The following is a 19,924-nucleotide window of genomic DNA, read 5'->3' on the forward strand; positions in this document are numbered from 1 at the left end:
CTTCCATTGCAGTGTGAAGCCAGCCTAAGTAACCTTTTCTGATATGAATGGTATCTGAGACCACAAAATCAGGACTCTGCAACTGTACAAATTTTACACATTGGTAGAGCTAGTTAAATGGTTGGGAAATTGGGAAGCTACTTCTATTAGGTGGCACTTAGGCCTGGTTCACACAACATAAGTTTTTATTAAACAATGTCCGTTTAGGTTTACAACAATGTCCGTTATTTAATGACAGTGGCTGATCACATTGAACTCTATGGAATCCCAGCTGAAGTGTATACACCCTTGTATACACTACGGCCGGGATTCCAAGCGGCCACACAAAAAAACTGACATGTCAATTTTGTGCAGCCGCTATTCATTGAATAGTGATCACACGAAATTGACAGTGCAGACAATGTTAAGGGCGGCTCCAGCTGCGCTTTACATTGTCTGCTATGGTTCATTGGAACGCGGGCACACCCAAATGTGCTCATATTACAATTTTAAAAAAGTGATGTTCATCTTCAGTACCGGCCTGGATTAACCATCACAGAAAGCGGCCATTCTGTGACACGGCCGTGTCACAGAAAGGCCGCTGTTATACAGACTTTTTCTTTTGCTGTGCTAAAAAAAAGTTGACAATGCTTTGGCCAGCGCTTTACTCAGCTTTGCATAATTTGCAATATCTGTACACTGTACACTGCCGGTCTCCTGCAGCTCCTCATCCTGCGACGTCACATCTCGTCTCAGAAATGCCTGCTCAGCCAGTCAATGATGGTGGCCTAACCCTTCTGAAGTCACTTACTATTTCCTGCATCAGACAGGAGACTAGTGGCAGTGGTGACACTGTGCTGCGGGGACAAAGGTTGGGTAAGTATAGCTTCTTTGTTATGTTTCCCCACACACCTGCTCACTCACACAGTGGGTGCTGTCCTGTTACTATTTATTTTGCATACTTGGCAAAAGTATGTTCTCAATCCTTACACCAATATGTTCTAAAGCAATAATTCCTAATAGGATCTCTAAAATTGTGCAAAGATTTGTCACACTTCTTTTTCTCTATATTCCAGTTTCAAGGAACAACTCCACTGTTTATATACCCGAATGAGGTTAGTTTTAGGTTCATGGAACGATAACAAAATATCTGTCGCTGTATCCGTCTGTCTTTTAATTGCAAGGTACTTTAAACATAGATTGGAAAGAGAAAGAAAAAGAGGTAAAAAAAAAAAAAAAAAATCCTGTAAATTCCAAATCTTGTTTGTGCCTCTAAAGAAAAATCTAACAGACCTCAGGCAGTAATATAGTTATAGGGCATACGGAGGAGAACTAGTGCCTGAGGGGGCAAACATCTGTGATATATAAAGACGTTGGTATTATAAATGGCACATGATAGGTACAGGCCCTGTTACAGATTTTCCCCAGGAACCTAAAGCTTTGAAAGCTAAGTATGCATTTGAAAAAAAATTCTTTGTTTTGTGCTTAAAAAAAACCTTTTTCTTTATACAATTAAAAAATAAATAAATAAAATTTTAGGAAAAATGTTGCTTACTTTCTTTAATACCATCTTCAGTGTGAGTTGCATGATCTATATTTTCTCTCTATACTTGCACACATCCTATATCATTTCCCCTTACAGTCTGCCTTGTATCTGTTCTCCTCCCTATTCACAGCTTTTGTTAGCAGCCCTTCAAGGTTTCTCTTCCCCCTATCCACTCATTGAGCTGAGATTATGTGTTACTCACACCTCCCCCCTGCTGCCATCTGAGGGATTAATCTTATCTTTTCTAAATAGCAGCTAAATGGTAGAATTTTTTTTATGAAGACTATGTAGAAAGTTGCTTTATTTTGCTTAAATAAATTAATAATATAAAAAAAAATTGTGCAAAGGTACCCATGGCATTTAAAGGGGTTGTCCTGGATCATTTGATACTTTGATCCTGCTGGGGCTGCGGGGGGCATGTGAGTAAACTATACTTACCTGCCTTGGTAACTCTGCAAATGCTGAATCTCAGGTTGCTTGCTCTCCACTGCTGTCAGTGTTTTGGAAATATGTGGTGTTTTCCAGTAAGCATGGACAGTATAGGATCTTTGCTGACTTGGGAGCTGAATATCACAGTATGTTTGCAGCGGAGAACGGGTGACTCGAGATCTGTCAGCATCAGGGGAGCAGGACAGGTAAGTATTTATTATTTACATAGCCCCGGCAAGATCCACAAGTATGAAATTATCACGGACAGCTCATTTACTCTAAATCTCTCATTTGCAGCAAAAAGTTACTGATCACACCAGGTCTTACTGCCGAAACAGCTAAGGGAATGCGCAGCAGTAAGCATCACTCCTCACCTGTCAATCGAATAGTATTTGTTTGCTTCATTAAGGCCCTATTCCACTGAACTTTTTTGAACAATTATCGATCATAAAATCGTTCAAACGACCGCTCGTTAACGATATTCGTTCTGTGGAATAGCTGTAAACGAGCGAACGACAACAGCGAAATCGCTGTTGAGTCGTTCACTATTTTTTTCAACATGTCGAATAAAAATCGTTGGTCTTTCAACAATAATTCGCTAATCTTTTCGTTAAATAAAAAATCTTTCAGTCGTTCTTGAAATGTCTACCTACATTTCCCCACGTAACGACCATGTAACGATGTAACGACCGCAAACAAATCGTTACAATACAGATATCGTTCACGTTCCCACACGTATTATGTGTTTTCTTTCGCTTAAAAAAATCGTTAAGTGCTCGTTTACGAGCGGTTGTTGGAGCGAGTCTATGAACGATAATCGTTCCGTGAAATAGGGCTATTAGAGTCTACGGAGCAAACAAGTCGAATGCTCGGCAGGCTGGTGAAGCACCGCCACACATTCCCCCTAGCTGTTTCTCAGTATTCCAATGGTTTTTAGGAGTGTGACCCAGTGTGATCAGTAACTTTTGACACGACAATTAACACATATCATTATGTTTCTAACTACAAGGCTTTGAATATTCCACAATACTTTGAATTTCTTCAGTAATAGCTATATAATAGCTATATAATATAAATGGCATGTGCTATAAGTAGAATAAAACTAACCCATAGTAACAATAACAATTACCTAAGTTCCATACGTTTGACCTTAGTTATCATGTATAATTGTTATGCATACATTCCTTTAAAATTATAGTAGCAACCATGTTATATTGGATAAAGTTTGAACATTTTATACACGTGGTTCCTATACATTGTAAACATTAAAAATACATTTAATATACACAATTTTCCACTGTTTTGTTTATATAGGAATAGCTAAAAATATAAGGTGAGGGGGTTGGAGGGTATTTACCATCAAGTTTACAGGTGCCTAAAATATTAAACCTTAAGTCAATACATTTGAAATATTTTTCTCCTACAGAATTTGATTTTGTAGACATAGAACTATAGACCTAGTATTATCTGCCACTAACTGTATACTGTAAAATTCTTCCTATGTGATTTCCTTGTATTTTGAACGAATATTTTTCAGTTTTTTTGTTAAACTGAATTTTTTAAATCATTATTTTTTTTTATATGTTTGTACACATATAGCAAATCTAAATATACAGGCGTTGTTTCCAATCATACATGGCACTGTTTAGTAGTCTTGTAAACTCTACTTTTTTTTTATAAAAAAATTCTGTCGGTGCTGTTAGCTTTCGATGACTGATGTTAAACACAATCCGTGTAAATTATTTCACTTTAGTTCCCAATTCACTTTAAGAAATTATTTAACAAACAAAAATCAGACCTACCTTCTTGATCTGTGGTGATGGTGATGGAAGTATACTGTCTGGGAGATAGGCTGAGCTCCGAGACCCCATTGACAACCTCAATATCAAAAGTGTAGTTGACATGAGATAAAAAGTCCAGGATGGTGACCGAGCAGTTAGCCAATCCTGAATGTCGAGGTACAAAGCGAATTCCCCCACCACAAAGTTCACACTGGCTGGGATCCAACCCGCATCTCTTGCAAATAACATTGTAGTTGAGGTCCTTCCTGCCTCCGGTGTCAAACGGTGGACTCCACTCCAGATACAGAGCTGTTTCATTCAAGTTAAAATTGACATTTCTTGGAGCTGAAGGTGGTTCTGAAAGCCAAAAATAAACAATAGAGAATATAACAAATTAATACAATCTGGGTGACATCCCACCTTCAAGCTCTTTTGTTTTGGGCACATACTTTGATTTCCCAGTAGTAGTCTATGAAGCAATCATTCCTCCAATAATCAAGTCTTAGTTAGTAATCAGCCCCCTATTGGGACATGGCACGGACTGCCAAGAGCACTTACTTCAGGCCCTTATGAAACTGCATTTAGCTCGAGAAATCTAATGATTTAATTTAAAATGTGTAAAAAATTCATGTCTCTTTTTAACATCTCATCTATTCTGCACTGAAAACTAGCCAAGGCAAGCGGCACAACATAAATCCAATACTACAGAGATGGAAGATGAAAGGTCCCGTACAACAGGTGCTTCTTTCTGTAGAGTTTTTTTTAGATTTTTTAAAATCTATTTTACAGATTATGATGACTTGCTATAAGCCAAATGGTTTAGAAAATAGCAATGAATTTTTTTTTTTTTTTTAGTAGTCAGACTGTTGGGGGAAAAATTTCTTACTTGAAGTGAGCCACCCACTCCCACATGCCCCCGTACCCACTGAACTCTTCATCAGCAACAATTGTTCAGGAAAGGTTTGAGGAACATGACAAAAAGTTCAAGGTGGTGACTGAGTCCTATGTGTTAAACAGAGCAACAACTCCATTTATTCTTATGGGGCTGCTCCATTCTTTGGTAGCTATATGTGCGCCATCAAATCTGCTGCAGATCCTGTACATGTGAACGCACCCTAAATCATCGTTATACATATGGTAACTAGTGATGAGCGAACATGTTCGTAAATGTTCGCATGTTTGTATGAACATGACGCTGATTGTTCGTGTTCGCCAGTCACTAACAATTTGTTCGATGATCGGAATGGTTACAACGATCACTTTCACACATATTCGAACATGCGTACGTTTATCTTGCGATGTACGTAACTGTGTGTTTTCTCCCACCAATTTGAAAGAGCCAATGAACGTGTGGGGAAGAAAGGGCACATCAGGTAATGTAGTAGTTATGTTCACTACTGGCATTACTGTGATTGGCTGTATGATTAGCGCCACTACGTATGTTACTTACATGCTATAAAACCGCAACACTGAAGGGAATTTTCTCACAGTCTTTCCTGATTCTTGTGCGGTTCATTAGGGAGAGTGACACGAGCAGGGACAGCATCTGAATTTAGTTAGGCAGCAATGTTCACAGTGGTAGTTAGTCAGTGTAGGGAGGGAGAGCTGACCAAGTAGGGCTTAGAATGTTGGGAAATTGTCAGTGTAGGGAGGGAGAGCTGACCAAGTAGGGCTTAGAATGTTGTGAAATTTTCAGTGAAGGGAGGTTGACAGAATCCAGCGTATAAGCACTATAAGGATTCATTTCTTAACCCTGTAGCAACCAGGCATCCATCATAGTCCATCCTGTCCAGTATCTTCACAACGTATTTGAGTTCTCCGAGCCCAAAAGGGGAGGCTCGCTGGGACATCTTGACATGCTGAGCAGACTTTACGCTGCAGCCTTGCACTCCTCGCATGTATTGCGTGATACATGTATGCACACCATTGCGTATATACGCACGGGCGAATAAAAGATACGCTAATGCTACACACCTCGTAATTGCACCACTATTATGTATTTTATGCTTTGCACCTGATAATCAGTATGCACCGAAACAAATGCGTCTCTATACATTCAGTATTGGTTTGTGAATGTTCGGCGAACACCAACCAAAGCGATGATGCTAAAACAATGTTTATGTTCGTGTTCGTGCCCTGTAGATAGAAAACTGTAAGTGCTAGAGCTCTTAGAAGGGGAGGAGGAAAAAATGAAAGCGCAAAGAACAAAATTTGCGCGGTCCACTGGGTCATTTAGGGCCTGGTCCTCAAATGGTTAAAGTATCTACTTCTTTTTTCTTAGTGTCATCTTCAGGGACTCTATACCATGACTAATCAGAGCTGATGTACTTGTATGGCGCTGGAGGATGGTATGTTTCATATATATATATATATATATATATTTACTGTATATATATTGAACAAAGAACCGACTGTATAACATAATGCAGCATCTTGTCATTTACAGCGCTGTACAACACAACAAAGCAAGGGTTTGTGTTTAGATTCACATTAAAGAGAAATTCTCCACTTGTTATGATCCTGCAGAGAACATCAGCATCTGAGCTCTATTAAAATTATTGCAGCGTAGTTATTTGCTCCCTAAAGCCACAATATTTCAGCAGATGCTGCCACTAGCTGTTATTATGTACACCCGTGTACTGTAATAACTCTCTTTCAATTCCATTTGTGCTCAGAACAATTCAAGGTGATAAAGGAACCTTGTCATGCTAAAGCTCCAATTCCAGGCTGCTAAGTGATAATCAAGGGGATCTGCATCCGTCCTATTCAGGCAGGAAGTATTATACCCTCTGTGTGGTCTTCACTGTAGCGCCTTAATACTATAATAGAGATATTTTGTAGATATGAGAATGCATTAACTGGTATTTGTTCACAGTTTCTGCTAGAGATACGCCTAAGGGTGTAGAGCTGTGCTTGTATTATTAACATATTATGTTCTGTTATTTAAAGAGACTCTGTCAGTAGGTTTATGGTGTCCTATCTCAGGGTAGCATAAACTAGTCACAGAGAAGCTGAGCAGAATGATGTATCACTTACATTGTTCTGTGCAGCTGATCCAGAGAGATCCTCCTGAATAACATGGACAATAAGTAGTCCTCTTCATTACGTGCATGAGCCCATCAGTCCTGGATATTCATGAGAAGCAGAATACTCCGCCCACCAGCTGCTGATTGGTAGTTATCTATCCATGCTGTGTATAGGCAGTCACCTGTCAATCAGCAGCTGGAGGGTGGGGGGAGGGGTGTGGCAAGAATCCTATTCTCCTGCATATTAGGAGAATGGCTGAACAGAATGATGTAAGTAATACACCGATCTGTTCAGCAATTTGGTCACTAGTGTATGCTTCCCTAATTTAAGGCAGAATAAGCCTAATGACAGATCCCCTTTAAGAATGACAGTACCTTATAGCTGCTCAGATACGCTGGCATGCGTCTCTACATAAATCCAATGTGCCCATGCACTGGCGGAGGATTATTTGAGACTGGGGTGTAAAGTGCTATTATTAAAGGGTTATTCCGGTATCTACTATATGTTACTTACAAATATAGCATTATCACAAATGAGTGATAGGTCTTATATACACACACGTATATAACTTTATTGGAACATTTAGGGAGAATGAAAAAAGTTTACAGCTCACTGCCTAGTGCTAAATATTGCCACAGAAAGAAGAGCAGACAGGTAATGTACACCTGCCACCTCCCTGTGCAACAGTGTCCTGTGAAATGAAATGTCCTGCAACAGCTCTGGGCCTGGAACTGGCAAGAGTTCTGGGGGAGGGGAGTAGGTACTGGAAAGCAATGAGTTTTGGGACGTGTAGTGCTGAGCAGAACTAAGACCCCCAAACAAATGGTGGCTTCCAAACTGGGGTGGTGAGGCAAGCAATACTATATGCTTTTGAGCACGCCTTTTTCCCCTAATGTTGGAATATCCCTTTAATAACCCCCTTATACTCTGTAGTAGGCCAGGTAGGCCAGGTAGGCATGGCTAAAAGAAAGTGTCTGTATTATGTATGTGTGTATTCACAAGGAACTGAAATGCTGCATATATGTTTCAGAGTAAAAGTCCAAATCAGAAATTAGGGGATATGTCCTTGGAGTTCTCATGTGGATAAACGGCAGATTTGACAGATTTTTTGCCTGTGACTACACAGCAAATTTGCAGAAACTGCAGGAGTATCAAATAATTATGTACAGTATCTTATACTTTGCTGGGTCTGCTGGAAAAAAAAAAGTTATACTCACTACCCCAGGTCTTCCACAGTTATTTCCAGTTTTCAGCTTGTCTCGCTAATTCCAAGACAAGAGGATCTGCCTATTAAACCAATTAGTGTTGAGGTGTCATGTCTGGGGACAGCAGGCATGGGACTAAAAGGAGATGTGTGGCTTCCCACCATAGGTGTATCTACTTTGAGCACCCCTCGCAAAAGCCTGCACTCAAGTCTAAGTGGTAATGAAGTCATGTCTAAGTTTTGCCACTAGATGTCACTAGTATGTACATTTGTATATTGCACAGCTGTAGTGAATCAAGGGTTAATGTTTTTTGTTCAGGATCCGCACCACCAATGAGAACTGTTCTTTCCTTCTGCCTATCTCTATCTTCCTTTCTTCTCACACTCTCTCTGCTCCACCATTCACAGAGGTTGTTACATACACCCTGTATGAAGTTGTCACATGAAGAGAGGAAGTGTGGATGTGGGAGGAAGTGTGGATGAGATCTAAGTTTCGGAAGAGAGGACGCAACACAAGACAGCCCCTGCTGTAGTCCAGCTGGGCCCTGGCTCTGCCAGGTCTCCCACCAAGTCCAGTGTAGTCTAGTCTGGAGTGTGGGAGTGGACAGACGAATAGGAGACACAGAGACTTTCCTTCCTAAAGCAACACTTCTACCTCTAATGCAGTGCTAAACACCAACAGAGAGGACAAGTCAGGGATCACCCCAACCCATGCCTTGAACATCTCTAAAAGTGCAAGATGGTATCCTATAGCAGAGGAACTGATCCGGATAGAGCAAAGTTGCTACAAGCCTATGTACTGTATCTTGCAACGCAGGTGACACCGGGACACCCTCGTACACTTCGCTCAACTCAGGTAACTAGGATTGGGGCTTGTGTCACCCTAATAGGACGGGTCACCCGACACTGTAGGGCAACAGGCGGTATAACGACAACAAAGGTCGAAACACGGGCACAAGTATTCTTCTTCACAAGTCTTCTTTTCAAGTATTCTACTCTTAAATTTCTGGCAGAGCACAGTACTACATTGGGTTGGGACTCTCAAGACAAACTCCTCTCCACTACTCTGAACTTTCAGAACCTACTCTTCTCCACTGCTCTCAACTTTCTCTACTCTTCTAAGCATGCAACCAAGCCATCACTGCGGTTCCACTTCCATCTCACAGTTCTCGTATGGATCTAGTGAAGTCCAGATTGCATCATGTTGCTCACTTGTATCACAGAAGATTTTTAAGTAAAAAGGAAATTTATTTATTCTACTGGGACTCAGTAATTATTGCACGGCACCTACACAGGGGTTACACCATCCTTGGGTCATCTCCTCTTTCTGTAAATGGTGCTACCGAAAGTCTGGGTGGGTCATAACTCCACCCCAGTGATAAGTGCCCAAGGGACCGATTACAACCCGGCAGGTCACCGACCATTGGGGAAAGGGTATAGCCAGCCTCAAAAACTAAAAGTAGGTGTGCCTTCATATGTGTGTTCTGATTCAGCACTGGTGTCATGACAACCTACCACCTGGCTGAGCTATACTCCACCGACCAACCACCACAGTAGTGGTGTCACATCAGGGGTGGATTAACTTTACTATAAGCTCCTGGCTGTTCACCAAGCCTGGGCCACCACCCCACTGTAACTATGGCAGCACTAGTGTGGTGTTCATAGTACAGAATACATAATGTCATGTTGCCCTGATTTGTGCAAAATTGTGGTAAAAAAAGTAATTATTTTTTGCAAATAATGACAGAACTGTAGTCAGGAAACAATACACCACTGAAAGTATAAGTCTTTTTGGGTGGCCATGGGCCCCCCAGGATCTCAGGGCCCCGGGCTACCACCCAAAACTGACCTATTATAATCCACTATTGTGTCACATATTACCATCTAGCAAAGTGACTAGTCAAGCACACACCACAGATGCATTGGGGACTGTGGGGGGACCAGGGCAGGTAAGTATAACTTCTTTACAGCAGCTTCAGCAAAATTCTATTTTCCACTTTGCTGTCTATATTTTAAAATAATTCTGAAATTTGCATTTTTTTATTCTCACGATTAGTCATAAAGTTAAGCTAAAACTGCTTGTTCTGTACAGATCTTTTCCCAGCAGTGCCCTCCTTATCATCACAGACAGGAATATAGTGACAGGTGACACCAGTACATACACAACAGAGGTGCACACAATAGTCAATGCTCATCATTAGGGGCTCCTCCTGCCCACCTCTATAAATGTCACTGAGCATGTTCCAAGGCTGTGTCTATTATGCTGTTAAAACTGTTAAGGAAAGATGTAATAATGTACAAAAATAAATAAAAAAAAGAATAAAATCTGAAAATATGAAAAAGATTAGAAAAAAAGAATACATTTCAGAATCTGGCTCCAATCACAAAAATGAAGTCCAGGTGATCCACTCTTTTTAAGGAAGAGGTGCACTTGAACTGTTTCCCTGCCACTGTATCTAATGCCATTTTATAGCATGAAGCAACACATTCCATTGTTGTTTGTCAAGTGAAAATCAGACGTGTCAAATAAAATTATTCTATTAATTAAACCCAATATAATAATTAGCAACTCAGAGAAATGCAACATTAAAAGTGTTGATGAAGTAATTATACAGTGCGAAAAATGGCACCTTTTTTTCCTTTAATATAAAATGAATATGTAGCAAAAATTACTAAACCAGAGAGCAACAATGTTTTTTTATTTTTTTTAAAATAAAGTGCAAAAATGTTACGTTTACTAGATAATGTTAATTCTAACCCTAGAACTGTCAGTGCAGTATCCATACAATGGTCTTATCATATACTGTAGCAGAGTAGCCATTACCCAATTACCCATCCAAACATACTAAGCATTTCCTTCACGGTTCTAGACTGCTACATACTTCTCCTATAATGGGGCAGCCAATCATCCGCCACTTAAAGAAAGCTATGTTCTTTTATTTTGACTGTTGGACTGTAATTTGTGGAGGGGGAGGGTTCTTCTCTGACAGATCATTCAGGATCAGGCATGTTGAATTTCAATGCATGACTTTAGCAGGAAAGTACTCCCCCACTGACAAAACATGAATGCTCCATTGAGTCACGTGTGATTGTGTATGATAGTGTTAAAAAGCAAAGCAGTGGCCCCAATATTTGTAAACAGGGTAAAAAGTATTATGTTAGAGGACTAAGTATATCCATAAATTACTCATACAGTCAGTTAACTTCAATAGTAAATGTGCAATGCTGATGTGGTGTCAATTTCCAGCACATACTACAACCTAATGTTAAAGAGCTCTGATCTGCTTCCTGTCTACTAGTCTCTCTTCCAGTGGGCCTTTATGGACTTAATGTCTTTTTACCTTTACCTGGAAACCCTCACGGCAGATAATGTGGCAGATGTCAGCCAATCACAACTTTTGTGGTCATTTAAATCCTCAGTAGTAGTCGGCACATGGAACACGTGGGCGCCTATAATGAAGCTAATAGGCAGCACAAACGATCCAGTGATCATTCACGTGGCCCGGCTGCACTATTCATTGAGCCTAATAAAGGATCTACAATTGATCAACAATCTTGCTGAATTTAGGTGCTATATCAATTTCTTTCTCAAGGAAGAGAAGACATTGGCAGAGGTGCTTAGAAGTAGCTAATTCCCTCTTTCCATTGAGGGTGGAGGAGGATGAAGAAGAGTATGGGGAGGATGGAAGGACTAGTTGTCTGCCGATAACTACCATGTTTCTTCAAAAATAACACCCAACTTTATTTTGCAGGGTTTTTAGAGTAGGTTTAAAGTAGAAGCCCTACTCCAAAAATAAGCCCTAGTTATAGTCAGCTGACCAGATCCCTGACATTGGATGGCTGAGCATTGGTCTTGTTGGTCGTTTTGTCAGTCAGCTGTCTTTGAAGTCCGCTCTGCTACGTGCCCCTCAGCTTCCAGCTTTTCCATGCACGTGGAGCAGCACAGAGCAGAGTTCAGGTGGCCAGCTGACAAGCCGACCATTGAGCTTAGTGAAGCCCTTCACTTTGCTACAACTGTAAATTTGCTCATCTCTAGTATACAGGCAGGGGCTGGCGTCAGCACAGGGCTTACCTGGGCAAGTGCCGGGGCCCGTAGTGCCTTTGGGGCCAAGAAACAGAGAGGGACCTGGAGTCCTAATGTTCAGCCCGCTTGCTGTAGTGCAGGGTGAGGGGCTGAACATCAGAAGACACAAGAGATGCAGCAGGACCTGCACACAGAGAGAAAAGGGTGAAGGACCTGATCACATGACCCAAAAGGTCCTCAACCTTACAGTGTGGAGACCATCCTGACAGAGAAGAAGAGGGAGAAGACTGAGCTGTAAGTGCAGTGTGTTTGTGTCTGAGTGTGTGAGAGTAAGTTAGTCAGTGTCTGTGTCAATCTGTCAGTGTCAGTTCTGTAACTGTCAGTGTCTAACTGGAAAGATTCAAAAAACACTGGGGGAACACAAAGTGTGTTACTGCAAATCAGGAATTCGAATTAAAATAGTGGCTTTCAGAGCCGCTCACCTGGGGTGGTCGTGCTACGAGCCTGACACCGCCGATCGCATAATCAATATATAGCCTCTTGCACCAGTCCACGGGGCCGGGGGATCCCGGTAGAGAATCAGAAGGTTCTGCAGGCAGGAGCTACAGCCGAGCAAAAGGTCCGAGACGTTAGTGGCGCCGATGGCATCCGATGAGTTTTACTCCTTGAATGATGGGAGTAGTAGTGGATGTAAAATCAGAACTTTTATTGCAAGAATTACACGTTTCAAGGCACAGATACTAATCTGATAAAGAGGCTGTGCCTTGAAACGTGTAATTCTTGAAATAAAAGTTCTGATTTAACATCCACTACTACTACTCCCATCATTCAAGGAGTGAAACTCATCGGATGCCATCAGCGCCACTAACGTCTCGGACCTTTAGCTCGGCTGTACCTCCAGCCTGCAGAACCTTCTTCTGAGTGTCAGTGTGTGACATAGACACTGACTAACTGTCTGACACTGACTGACTACTAGACACTCATTGACTGACTGACACTAACTGACGCAAACACTGACTGACACTGACTGACCGACTCTGACATTCACTCTTAGTCTGTGTCAGTCACTCAGTGTCTGTTTCAGTAATGTGTGTTTGTGTATGTTAATGGTGTCTCCAATGATAGGGCTAAATAAGAGGCCGGCTGAGTCTCTGTCGCCGGAGGGCCCACAAAAGCCTGGAGCTGGCCCTGTATACAGGCCTACAGTATACTGGATAACTTACGGTGTAGGAGGCTAACGATAGTGGGGCATACAGTATGGAGGCTAACTGCCATATAGAGTGGGTCTACAGAGTAAGAGCATACTGTGTTTCTCCAAAAATAAGAACTACCCTTAAAATAAGCCATAGCCCTTTTTTCACTAGAAGTTAAGTAATAAGTTTTATATAAATTACATCTACATGCAAACTATAACACAATGCTGAAGGTGAAATGCCTGTGTGCAGTACAAAATATATAAAGGAGCAAGCACGGGATGGATGCTAAAACACTGTGTACTTGTTTATTCAGCTCATGATGGAAAAGGGACATACAAATTGAATTTCTGACTGTAATATCTGTTTCTTGGCAGCGAACACCTTACTTTGTCCAACAGAAATGTCAAAATATTTGCTCTCCTGCAGATGAATCCCATATAATGATATTTCCAGATGTTTATATTAGGCTGTCTTGTTTCTTGTGAACAAAACATCGATTATCTAACTCTCTGTCTGACAGGCCACGGTCACTGAAGCCGAGATTTTTTCTTTTCATCAAGAATGTAATAGCAGGGTTGTTCCAGCTCTACGAATATAGAAAACTATTGTAATGTTCTAAAACACCATTATGAATCTCTTACTACGGCAGAAGAATTTCTCATGAGTAAAGTGCTGGTCCAATTCTGAGGAACTTTCCATAAAATACTGTATAAACAGCATCTTATATTGCTGTATGGGTCTGCTGACAGGAAGCTGAACGCAGGGTGTTCTGCTGCTGGCACCCCAGTGATGAGCTCAGATTTCTAGCAAAATAAAGAGGCAAATACAGTTCTTCTGCAGTGGCACCATCACGGAATATAAGGTATTAAAGGGCACCTGTCACAAATAAAATGCTGTCTTACCTGTAGGCAGCATGTTATAGAGCAGGAGGAACTGAGTTTATTGATATATAGATTTGTGGGAAAAGGTTGTCACGGCCGCGGCGGCGGCCCGTGCTCCGGGTCGCCGCCGCAACCTTCCCCTGCTTCATGCAGCCGCCGGGGTCCATGTGCAGGGACCCGGCGCTGCTACTAGTTCGGCCCCGAGCACCTTACCTCGCCCCGCTCCTGTCTCGCTGTGCTGGCCGGCGCGCGTCCCCGCCTCCTGGGGCGCGCGCGCGCCGGCTGTCTCAGAGTTAAAGGGGCAGTCCGCCCCTAATTGATTGCTGCACACACACTCTCCTATAAATTCCAGACCTGCCCCATCTCAGATCTTGAAGCCTCTACATGCTTCCCATAGCGTTTGGCCCAGCTCCCTGTTGTTCCTGACCTCAGTCCTTGTTCCTTGTTCCTGTCCGCTGTCCTGGTCCCTAGTTCCTGTCCGCTGCCTTCCTATTGTTCCTGAGTACTGTCTGCCACCTGCGATTACGCCTACAGACCTCTGCCTGCACTAGCTCCTGCCACGCCTCGCCTGCCGTCACTAGCAACCAAGCCAGGGGTAGCGACCTGGGGGTCGCCTGCCGCAGCAAGTCCATCCCGCCTTGCGGCGGGCTCTGGTGAAAGCCAGCAGCCCCTTAGACTCCGCTCCCTGGTGAGGTTAGTGCCATCGCTAGTGACGGTTCAGTGGATCCACGACTCCAGGCGTTACAGTAGGCTCCAACCATGGATCCCGGCGAGGTGCCTGACATCCGTGACGTAGCTAGAGTGGTCGCCCAACAGGCTCAGCAGATCCAGCAATTGACTGCCGCCTTATAGCAGCATACTACAGCCCAGCGCTTACCACCTCCTGCTGTCGCTTCGAAACTTCGGCTGGCTCTCCCGAGTAAATATGGAGGCGATCCCAAGTTGTGCAGAGGATTCCTGACTCAATGCACCATGCACATTGAACTTTTAAGCAGCCAGTTCTCCACTGAACACTCTAAAGTGGCTTTCATCATCAGCCTCTTGGAGTGAAGGGCCCTGGCCTGGGCCACGCCACTGTGGGACCGAGATGACCCGATTACTGCCCATCTTTGAACCTTCCTGGCAGAGTTTCGCTCTGTCTTTGAGGAACCTGCCCGTGCGTCTTCAGCAGAGACTGCTCTACTCAATCTCTCACAAGGGAGTTCCTCGGTTGGCGACTATGCCATCCAATTCCGCACGCTGGCAGCAGAGCTAGACTGGAATGAGGCCGCTCTAGTAGCCACCTTCAAGAAGGGCCTGTCCAGTCGGGTGAGAGACGTGCTTTCCGTCCGAGAACTACCTACCTCCCTGAACGAATTCATCCTACTGGCCACCAGGGTCGATACTCGTTTTTCTGAGAGAGAGGAGGAGGTCCGGCATGAACGGCGACTAAGCCTGTCCCATCGCCATCACCAGCTGGCGCCGGTGTTCCAGAATCCTGTCGTTCCGGTGTCCCAGCCAACTCCTGAGGTTCCTATGCAGGTGGAACGAGCTCGCCTGACGCCTGATGAGAGAATTCGTCGTCTGGAGCTGAATCTCTGCCTCTATTGCGGTGGCTCTGATCAATTCCGGCAGAGATGTCCCCAACGTCCTCAAGCGTTCGGGGAACACTCGCACCTAGGTCCGGTGGGAGAGGCCTCCCTAGGTGTGAATGCCACCTCTCGAAGGTTGTCTTTGCCAGTCTCCATCCAGACACCCACGGGACAAAATCACCAGACTACTGCCATTCTCGATTCTGGGTCAGCAGGCAGTTTTATTGCAGCAACGTTGGTCCAAAGATGGCGGCTACCGACCATGTGCACTACCAGACTGCACCTCTAGTCCTCCAGGTGGGCACTTTACATCAGGAAAAGATCTCCTTCTACGTCCTGCCCCATTCTTCTTCCACTATCCTCCTGGGACTCCCTTGGCTGCGATTACATGCCCCTAAGCTAGACTGGAGAACTGGGAAGATTCTCAGTTGGGGTCAGGACTGTTCCAACCGGTGTCTGAAGTCACCTCAGCCCAAGTACTCTATGTCGTTACCTGACCCCGCCAAGCCTCTATCCGGCCTGCCGGCGGAATACCAAGACTTGGCTGATGCCTTCTCTGCCAAGGAGGCGGACTCTTTACCACCTCATCGGGCGTACGATTGTCCCATAGACCTCCTTCCTGAAACTTCTCCTCCACGAGGTCGGTTGTACCCTCTCTCCGTACCGGAGACTGAGGCCACGTCCTCCTACATCCGGGAGAACTTACAGAAGGGTTTCATCCACAAATCCACATCCCCTCGCCACATTATACCTCCCGATCGCCTAGTGCCAGTCGCCACCTCTACTCTTCAGAGAGTGCCTCCTGGAAAGACCTATGTGCGCCCTGCACTTCGAAGACAATAACTGCATCCCCTGCTGAACGGACCCCAGGACAGATCTTGGATTAAAAGCAGCTATCCGAAGGTACAAGTGGTTTGGGGGGTCAAACTGTGGGTACGGAGTCACTTTAAGTGAAATGACAGCGGGAGGGAAGTTTATGCTGTTCTGTGACCACAGAATCTTCTTTCTAAGGTGAAATACTCATTCTACCTCATGGCAGAAATGACTGGAGCTTCCGACTTCCAGCACCCCATATTAAAAATGTAACTACTGTGTGACCTAATATCATTGTGGATCCCTTGATAGTTTAAAATCTGAGTTATAAGGTGGTACATGCTATATGGTAGTTTTGTGACTTTTTTTATCAAATTATTTTTTGTGTGGCTGTTGTTAACATAAAAAAAAAAGTCACATAGTTGTGATTCCACAGCATTCCCGCAGCAAAATGTGCTATATCTGCAGACATTGCGGATTTTAACTTCCTTGTTGAAGGAATTGACAAAAATCTGGACTATGTGGGATTTATCAAGATTTCCAGTATGAATTATGATTGCAAAAATTTGTGCCTTTTTGCCGATCTGTGCCAAGGGTAGCTTTATTGAATTCTCCCCTAAGGCTATATTCACACAATGTAAAAATAAGAGCAAATAACAGCTATTGTTGCAAAATGAAATTAACTTTATTATTAAGGCCGTTATTTGCCCTTATTTTTACCTAGACTAAATCTTATTTTGTAGACTAAATCGACATGCTACGGATTTAGAATCTGCCCCTTCCCCCATCGTTTTGATGCCGCTATAACATGCTGCTACCTGCCCTGTGTGAACGATCCCTAAGAATGCTTTTCCAATTACAGCGGGGAATTAAAATTGTCCTGAAATATCCATTTTTCTTCTCTCCTATGTTTTTCATTCTTATTCCATTCAATATACATAATGAACACTTACAATACAAAACCCCAGAGGACAATCTAGTCCATTCCTTGTATTTATACATTTAATTACTAATGCACAGATTAATGAAAAAAAAAAAGTTCTTTGAAATTGCAGAATATTATCAATTACACTACGGGACCTCTAAGAAAAAAAAAAAAAAAAGATACTTAACTGCAATACTGAAAAAAAATATACCCTCTTTACTGAAGGGCCCTTATGCCAATTTGCATGACGATTAAATAGCTTTTTAATTGCCATTAAATTATGCTGGCTAAACTGTGATTTCATGCAAATATTAAGCTGTAATGACATCCAGTGAATCATTTAGTAAGATTTAGAACTTGGAACAAAGAGGGACAATTAATTCTAATCCTCAGATTTAACAATATAATGTGTCACTGGGCTGTTTATGAATATGGCCTGATTGCTTTGTTATCATTTATGAATTATGCACAGATGAAGATCCGCACAGAAGAAGCCTGGTTCCCCCTAACCCATGCCTAGACTCTTTTCTACAAAGCCTCCTGTGATTTCTTCCTCGCCGCCTTCTTTGTAGTATTAGATCTTACAGAACCTCATCAATCATCTAATATCCATACCGTAGTTAATTAGATAACAGGTTTCCTATTTGACTTTGAAGCTTCCGCGTAATGCGCTGTCATTCCTTAGATTTCCCCCGTTTATCGTTCTTTTTTATCAGCTATGCTAAAGAAATGTAAGACGTATAATAATAATAAAAAATAATCATTCAGTCGGCTTCGGTATGAAACTAGCTCCAAAATATATGCAAATGTTTCGGGGACTGTGTTGAGCTGAAGGTATTTGAAATAAAAATAATCTATTGATTTCAGCAAGTGGCAGATTTCCTTAGAAGAACAAAACCTCCCAGCTTAAAGTACATGTCCACCGAGAAGAAGGAGTACGGAAGAAAACACATCTGTACATAGAAGTTCTTGAGTTGGCTTCTGTAAAGTTGTTAAAAAAAAAAAGTTTATTCAACTATTTCTCAGCTGTTATTTCTCACTCTGATTTTTAATCAAAAGTTTGTTGTGCGGCTTCTCTCAGGGTAAAGAAAGGAGCGGCTGCTGCCGGGACGGACAAATAATCAAGAGGAGCTCCAAAATACTTCAATGCTTGTTATTGGAGCTAAGTATTTTTTGATACTCGAGTGCTCGAATAACAAACCCCATTGAAATCAATGTGAGACTAAAGACCCTATTACATTAAATGAATATCGGTCTTATTTGGCCGATACCGACCATAACGTCCGATAATCGTCTGGTGTAATAGCAGGCAACGATCAGCCGTCATCGTTTGTCTTTCAACATTTTGAAAGGCAGACTAGGATAGCAACAATCTGCTGCCATCGCTCCGTTGAATAGGAGTGGCGGCAGCAGACCGTTGCTATCCCCTATGGGCTGCCTGGACGATCAAGCGATCACCCAGGCAGCCCCCCACAGCTGTCCGCACTACCCTCTGTACTGACCAGCTTATTGCTGACGCGTGGAATAGCAGCGGAAGTGAGCAGGAAACAAGGAGCAAACAAGCACTGACAACGCTAGCTTGCTCCTTATCATCACCCAGTGTAATAGGGGCTTCTTAATCAAGTGCCCCCCCTTGGCAGAGCAGAGGGTACCAGGTTAATCTGAAAGCGACAATCTGGCTAATCTGGCTAATTTAACCCCTGGGGGCCAGACTGTGCTCTCTTGGAGGAGGTGGGATTATACTTACAATTGTAGGCTCGGCTCACGTTTCCTCTCTTTAGCATCGGCTTCAGTGTCCGCTCAGCCAATCCCGCCCCCACCAGCAGAGTACAGTCTAGCCACCAGGGGTCGACCCCCTGACTACCAGACTGTGTCCAAAATGATGTGATGAGCGCACTGTGCCTACCCCAGCAAGGTTGAGCATGTTCATCCCTAGCATCCATACAAAGAACTAGAGGCAACAAGGGGGGCCTTACTGTGGTTAAAGGAGAAGTCCAGCCATTTTAAATAATTGATCGTTAGCAGGGGGGAACATAATAACCAAGCACTACTTACCTCTCCCCATGCTATTGATACACCACCTCACTAGCTCCTGGAAGACTGCCAGAAGGCATTTCCCCTGAGGTGTGATGACGTCACAACTTGGGGGGGGGGGAACGTCCTTCCCGACTGAAAGACAGCCCGCTCACTGACTGACTGAGCAGGCTGTCAATGAGTGGAGTTGTGACATCTGCATAGAGGAAGATCCTGGAGCCTGGTGGCTGAGTAGATGAGTAGTGATGGTTATTATATCCACCCCGCCCCTGCTGTTTCAAAAACAATCTTTAGAGAGCCAGATTTCTTCTTTAATGGGAGCAGTAGAAAACCCATATGCATTGATATGATAGCAGTCTATATTGACAGGGATTGTTCCCAATTATTGCTGTGAAAAAAATCATGTTTGACTTCTTAAGTTTTAGAAAAACAGGTGGAAATTCCTAGCGGAATCCCCGCCATGGACTCTGCTCGGAATCCCGCCTGCCTCACTGTCTCAATGTTACGTATGTAT

General features: G+C 43.1%; 1 protein-coding gene across 3 annotated transcripts in view; it reads right to left on the minus strand.

The window, feature by feature from the left end:
* Positions 1-19,924, minus strand: part of EPHA6 (EPH receptor A6) — a 714,887-nt gene that overhangs the window by 345,601 nt on the left and 349,362 nt on the right. For all 3 annotated transcript variants that reach the window (XM_069945438.1, XM_069945437.1, XM_069945439.1), the window contains exon 5: positions 3,757-4,092. In XM_069945438.1, coding sequence (XP_069801539.1) covers positions 3,757-4,092 — 336 coding nt within the window. The remainder of the gene's footprint in view (positions 1-3,756; positions 4,093-19,924) is intronic.

This window comes from Dendropsophus ebraccatus, chromosome 11, assembly GCF_027789765.1.
Source record: "Dendropsophus ebraccatus isolate aDenEbr1 chromosome 11, aDenEbr1.pat, whole genome shotgun sequence".
NCBI classification, from domain to species: domain Eukaryota; kingdom Metazoa; phylum Chordata; class Amphibia; order Anura; family Hylidae; genus Dendropsophus; species Dendropsophus ebraccatus.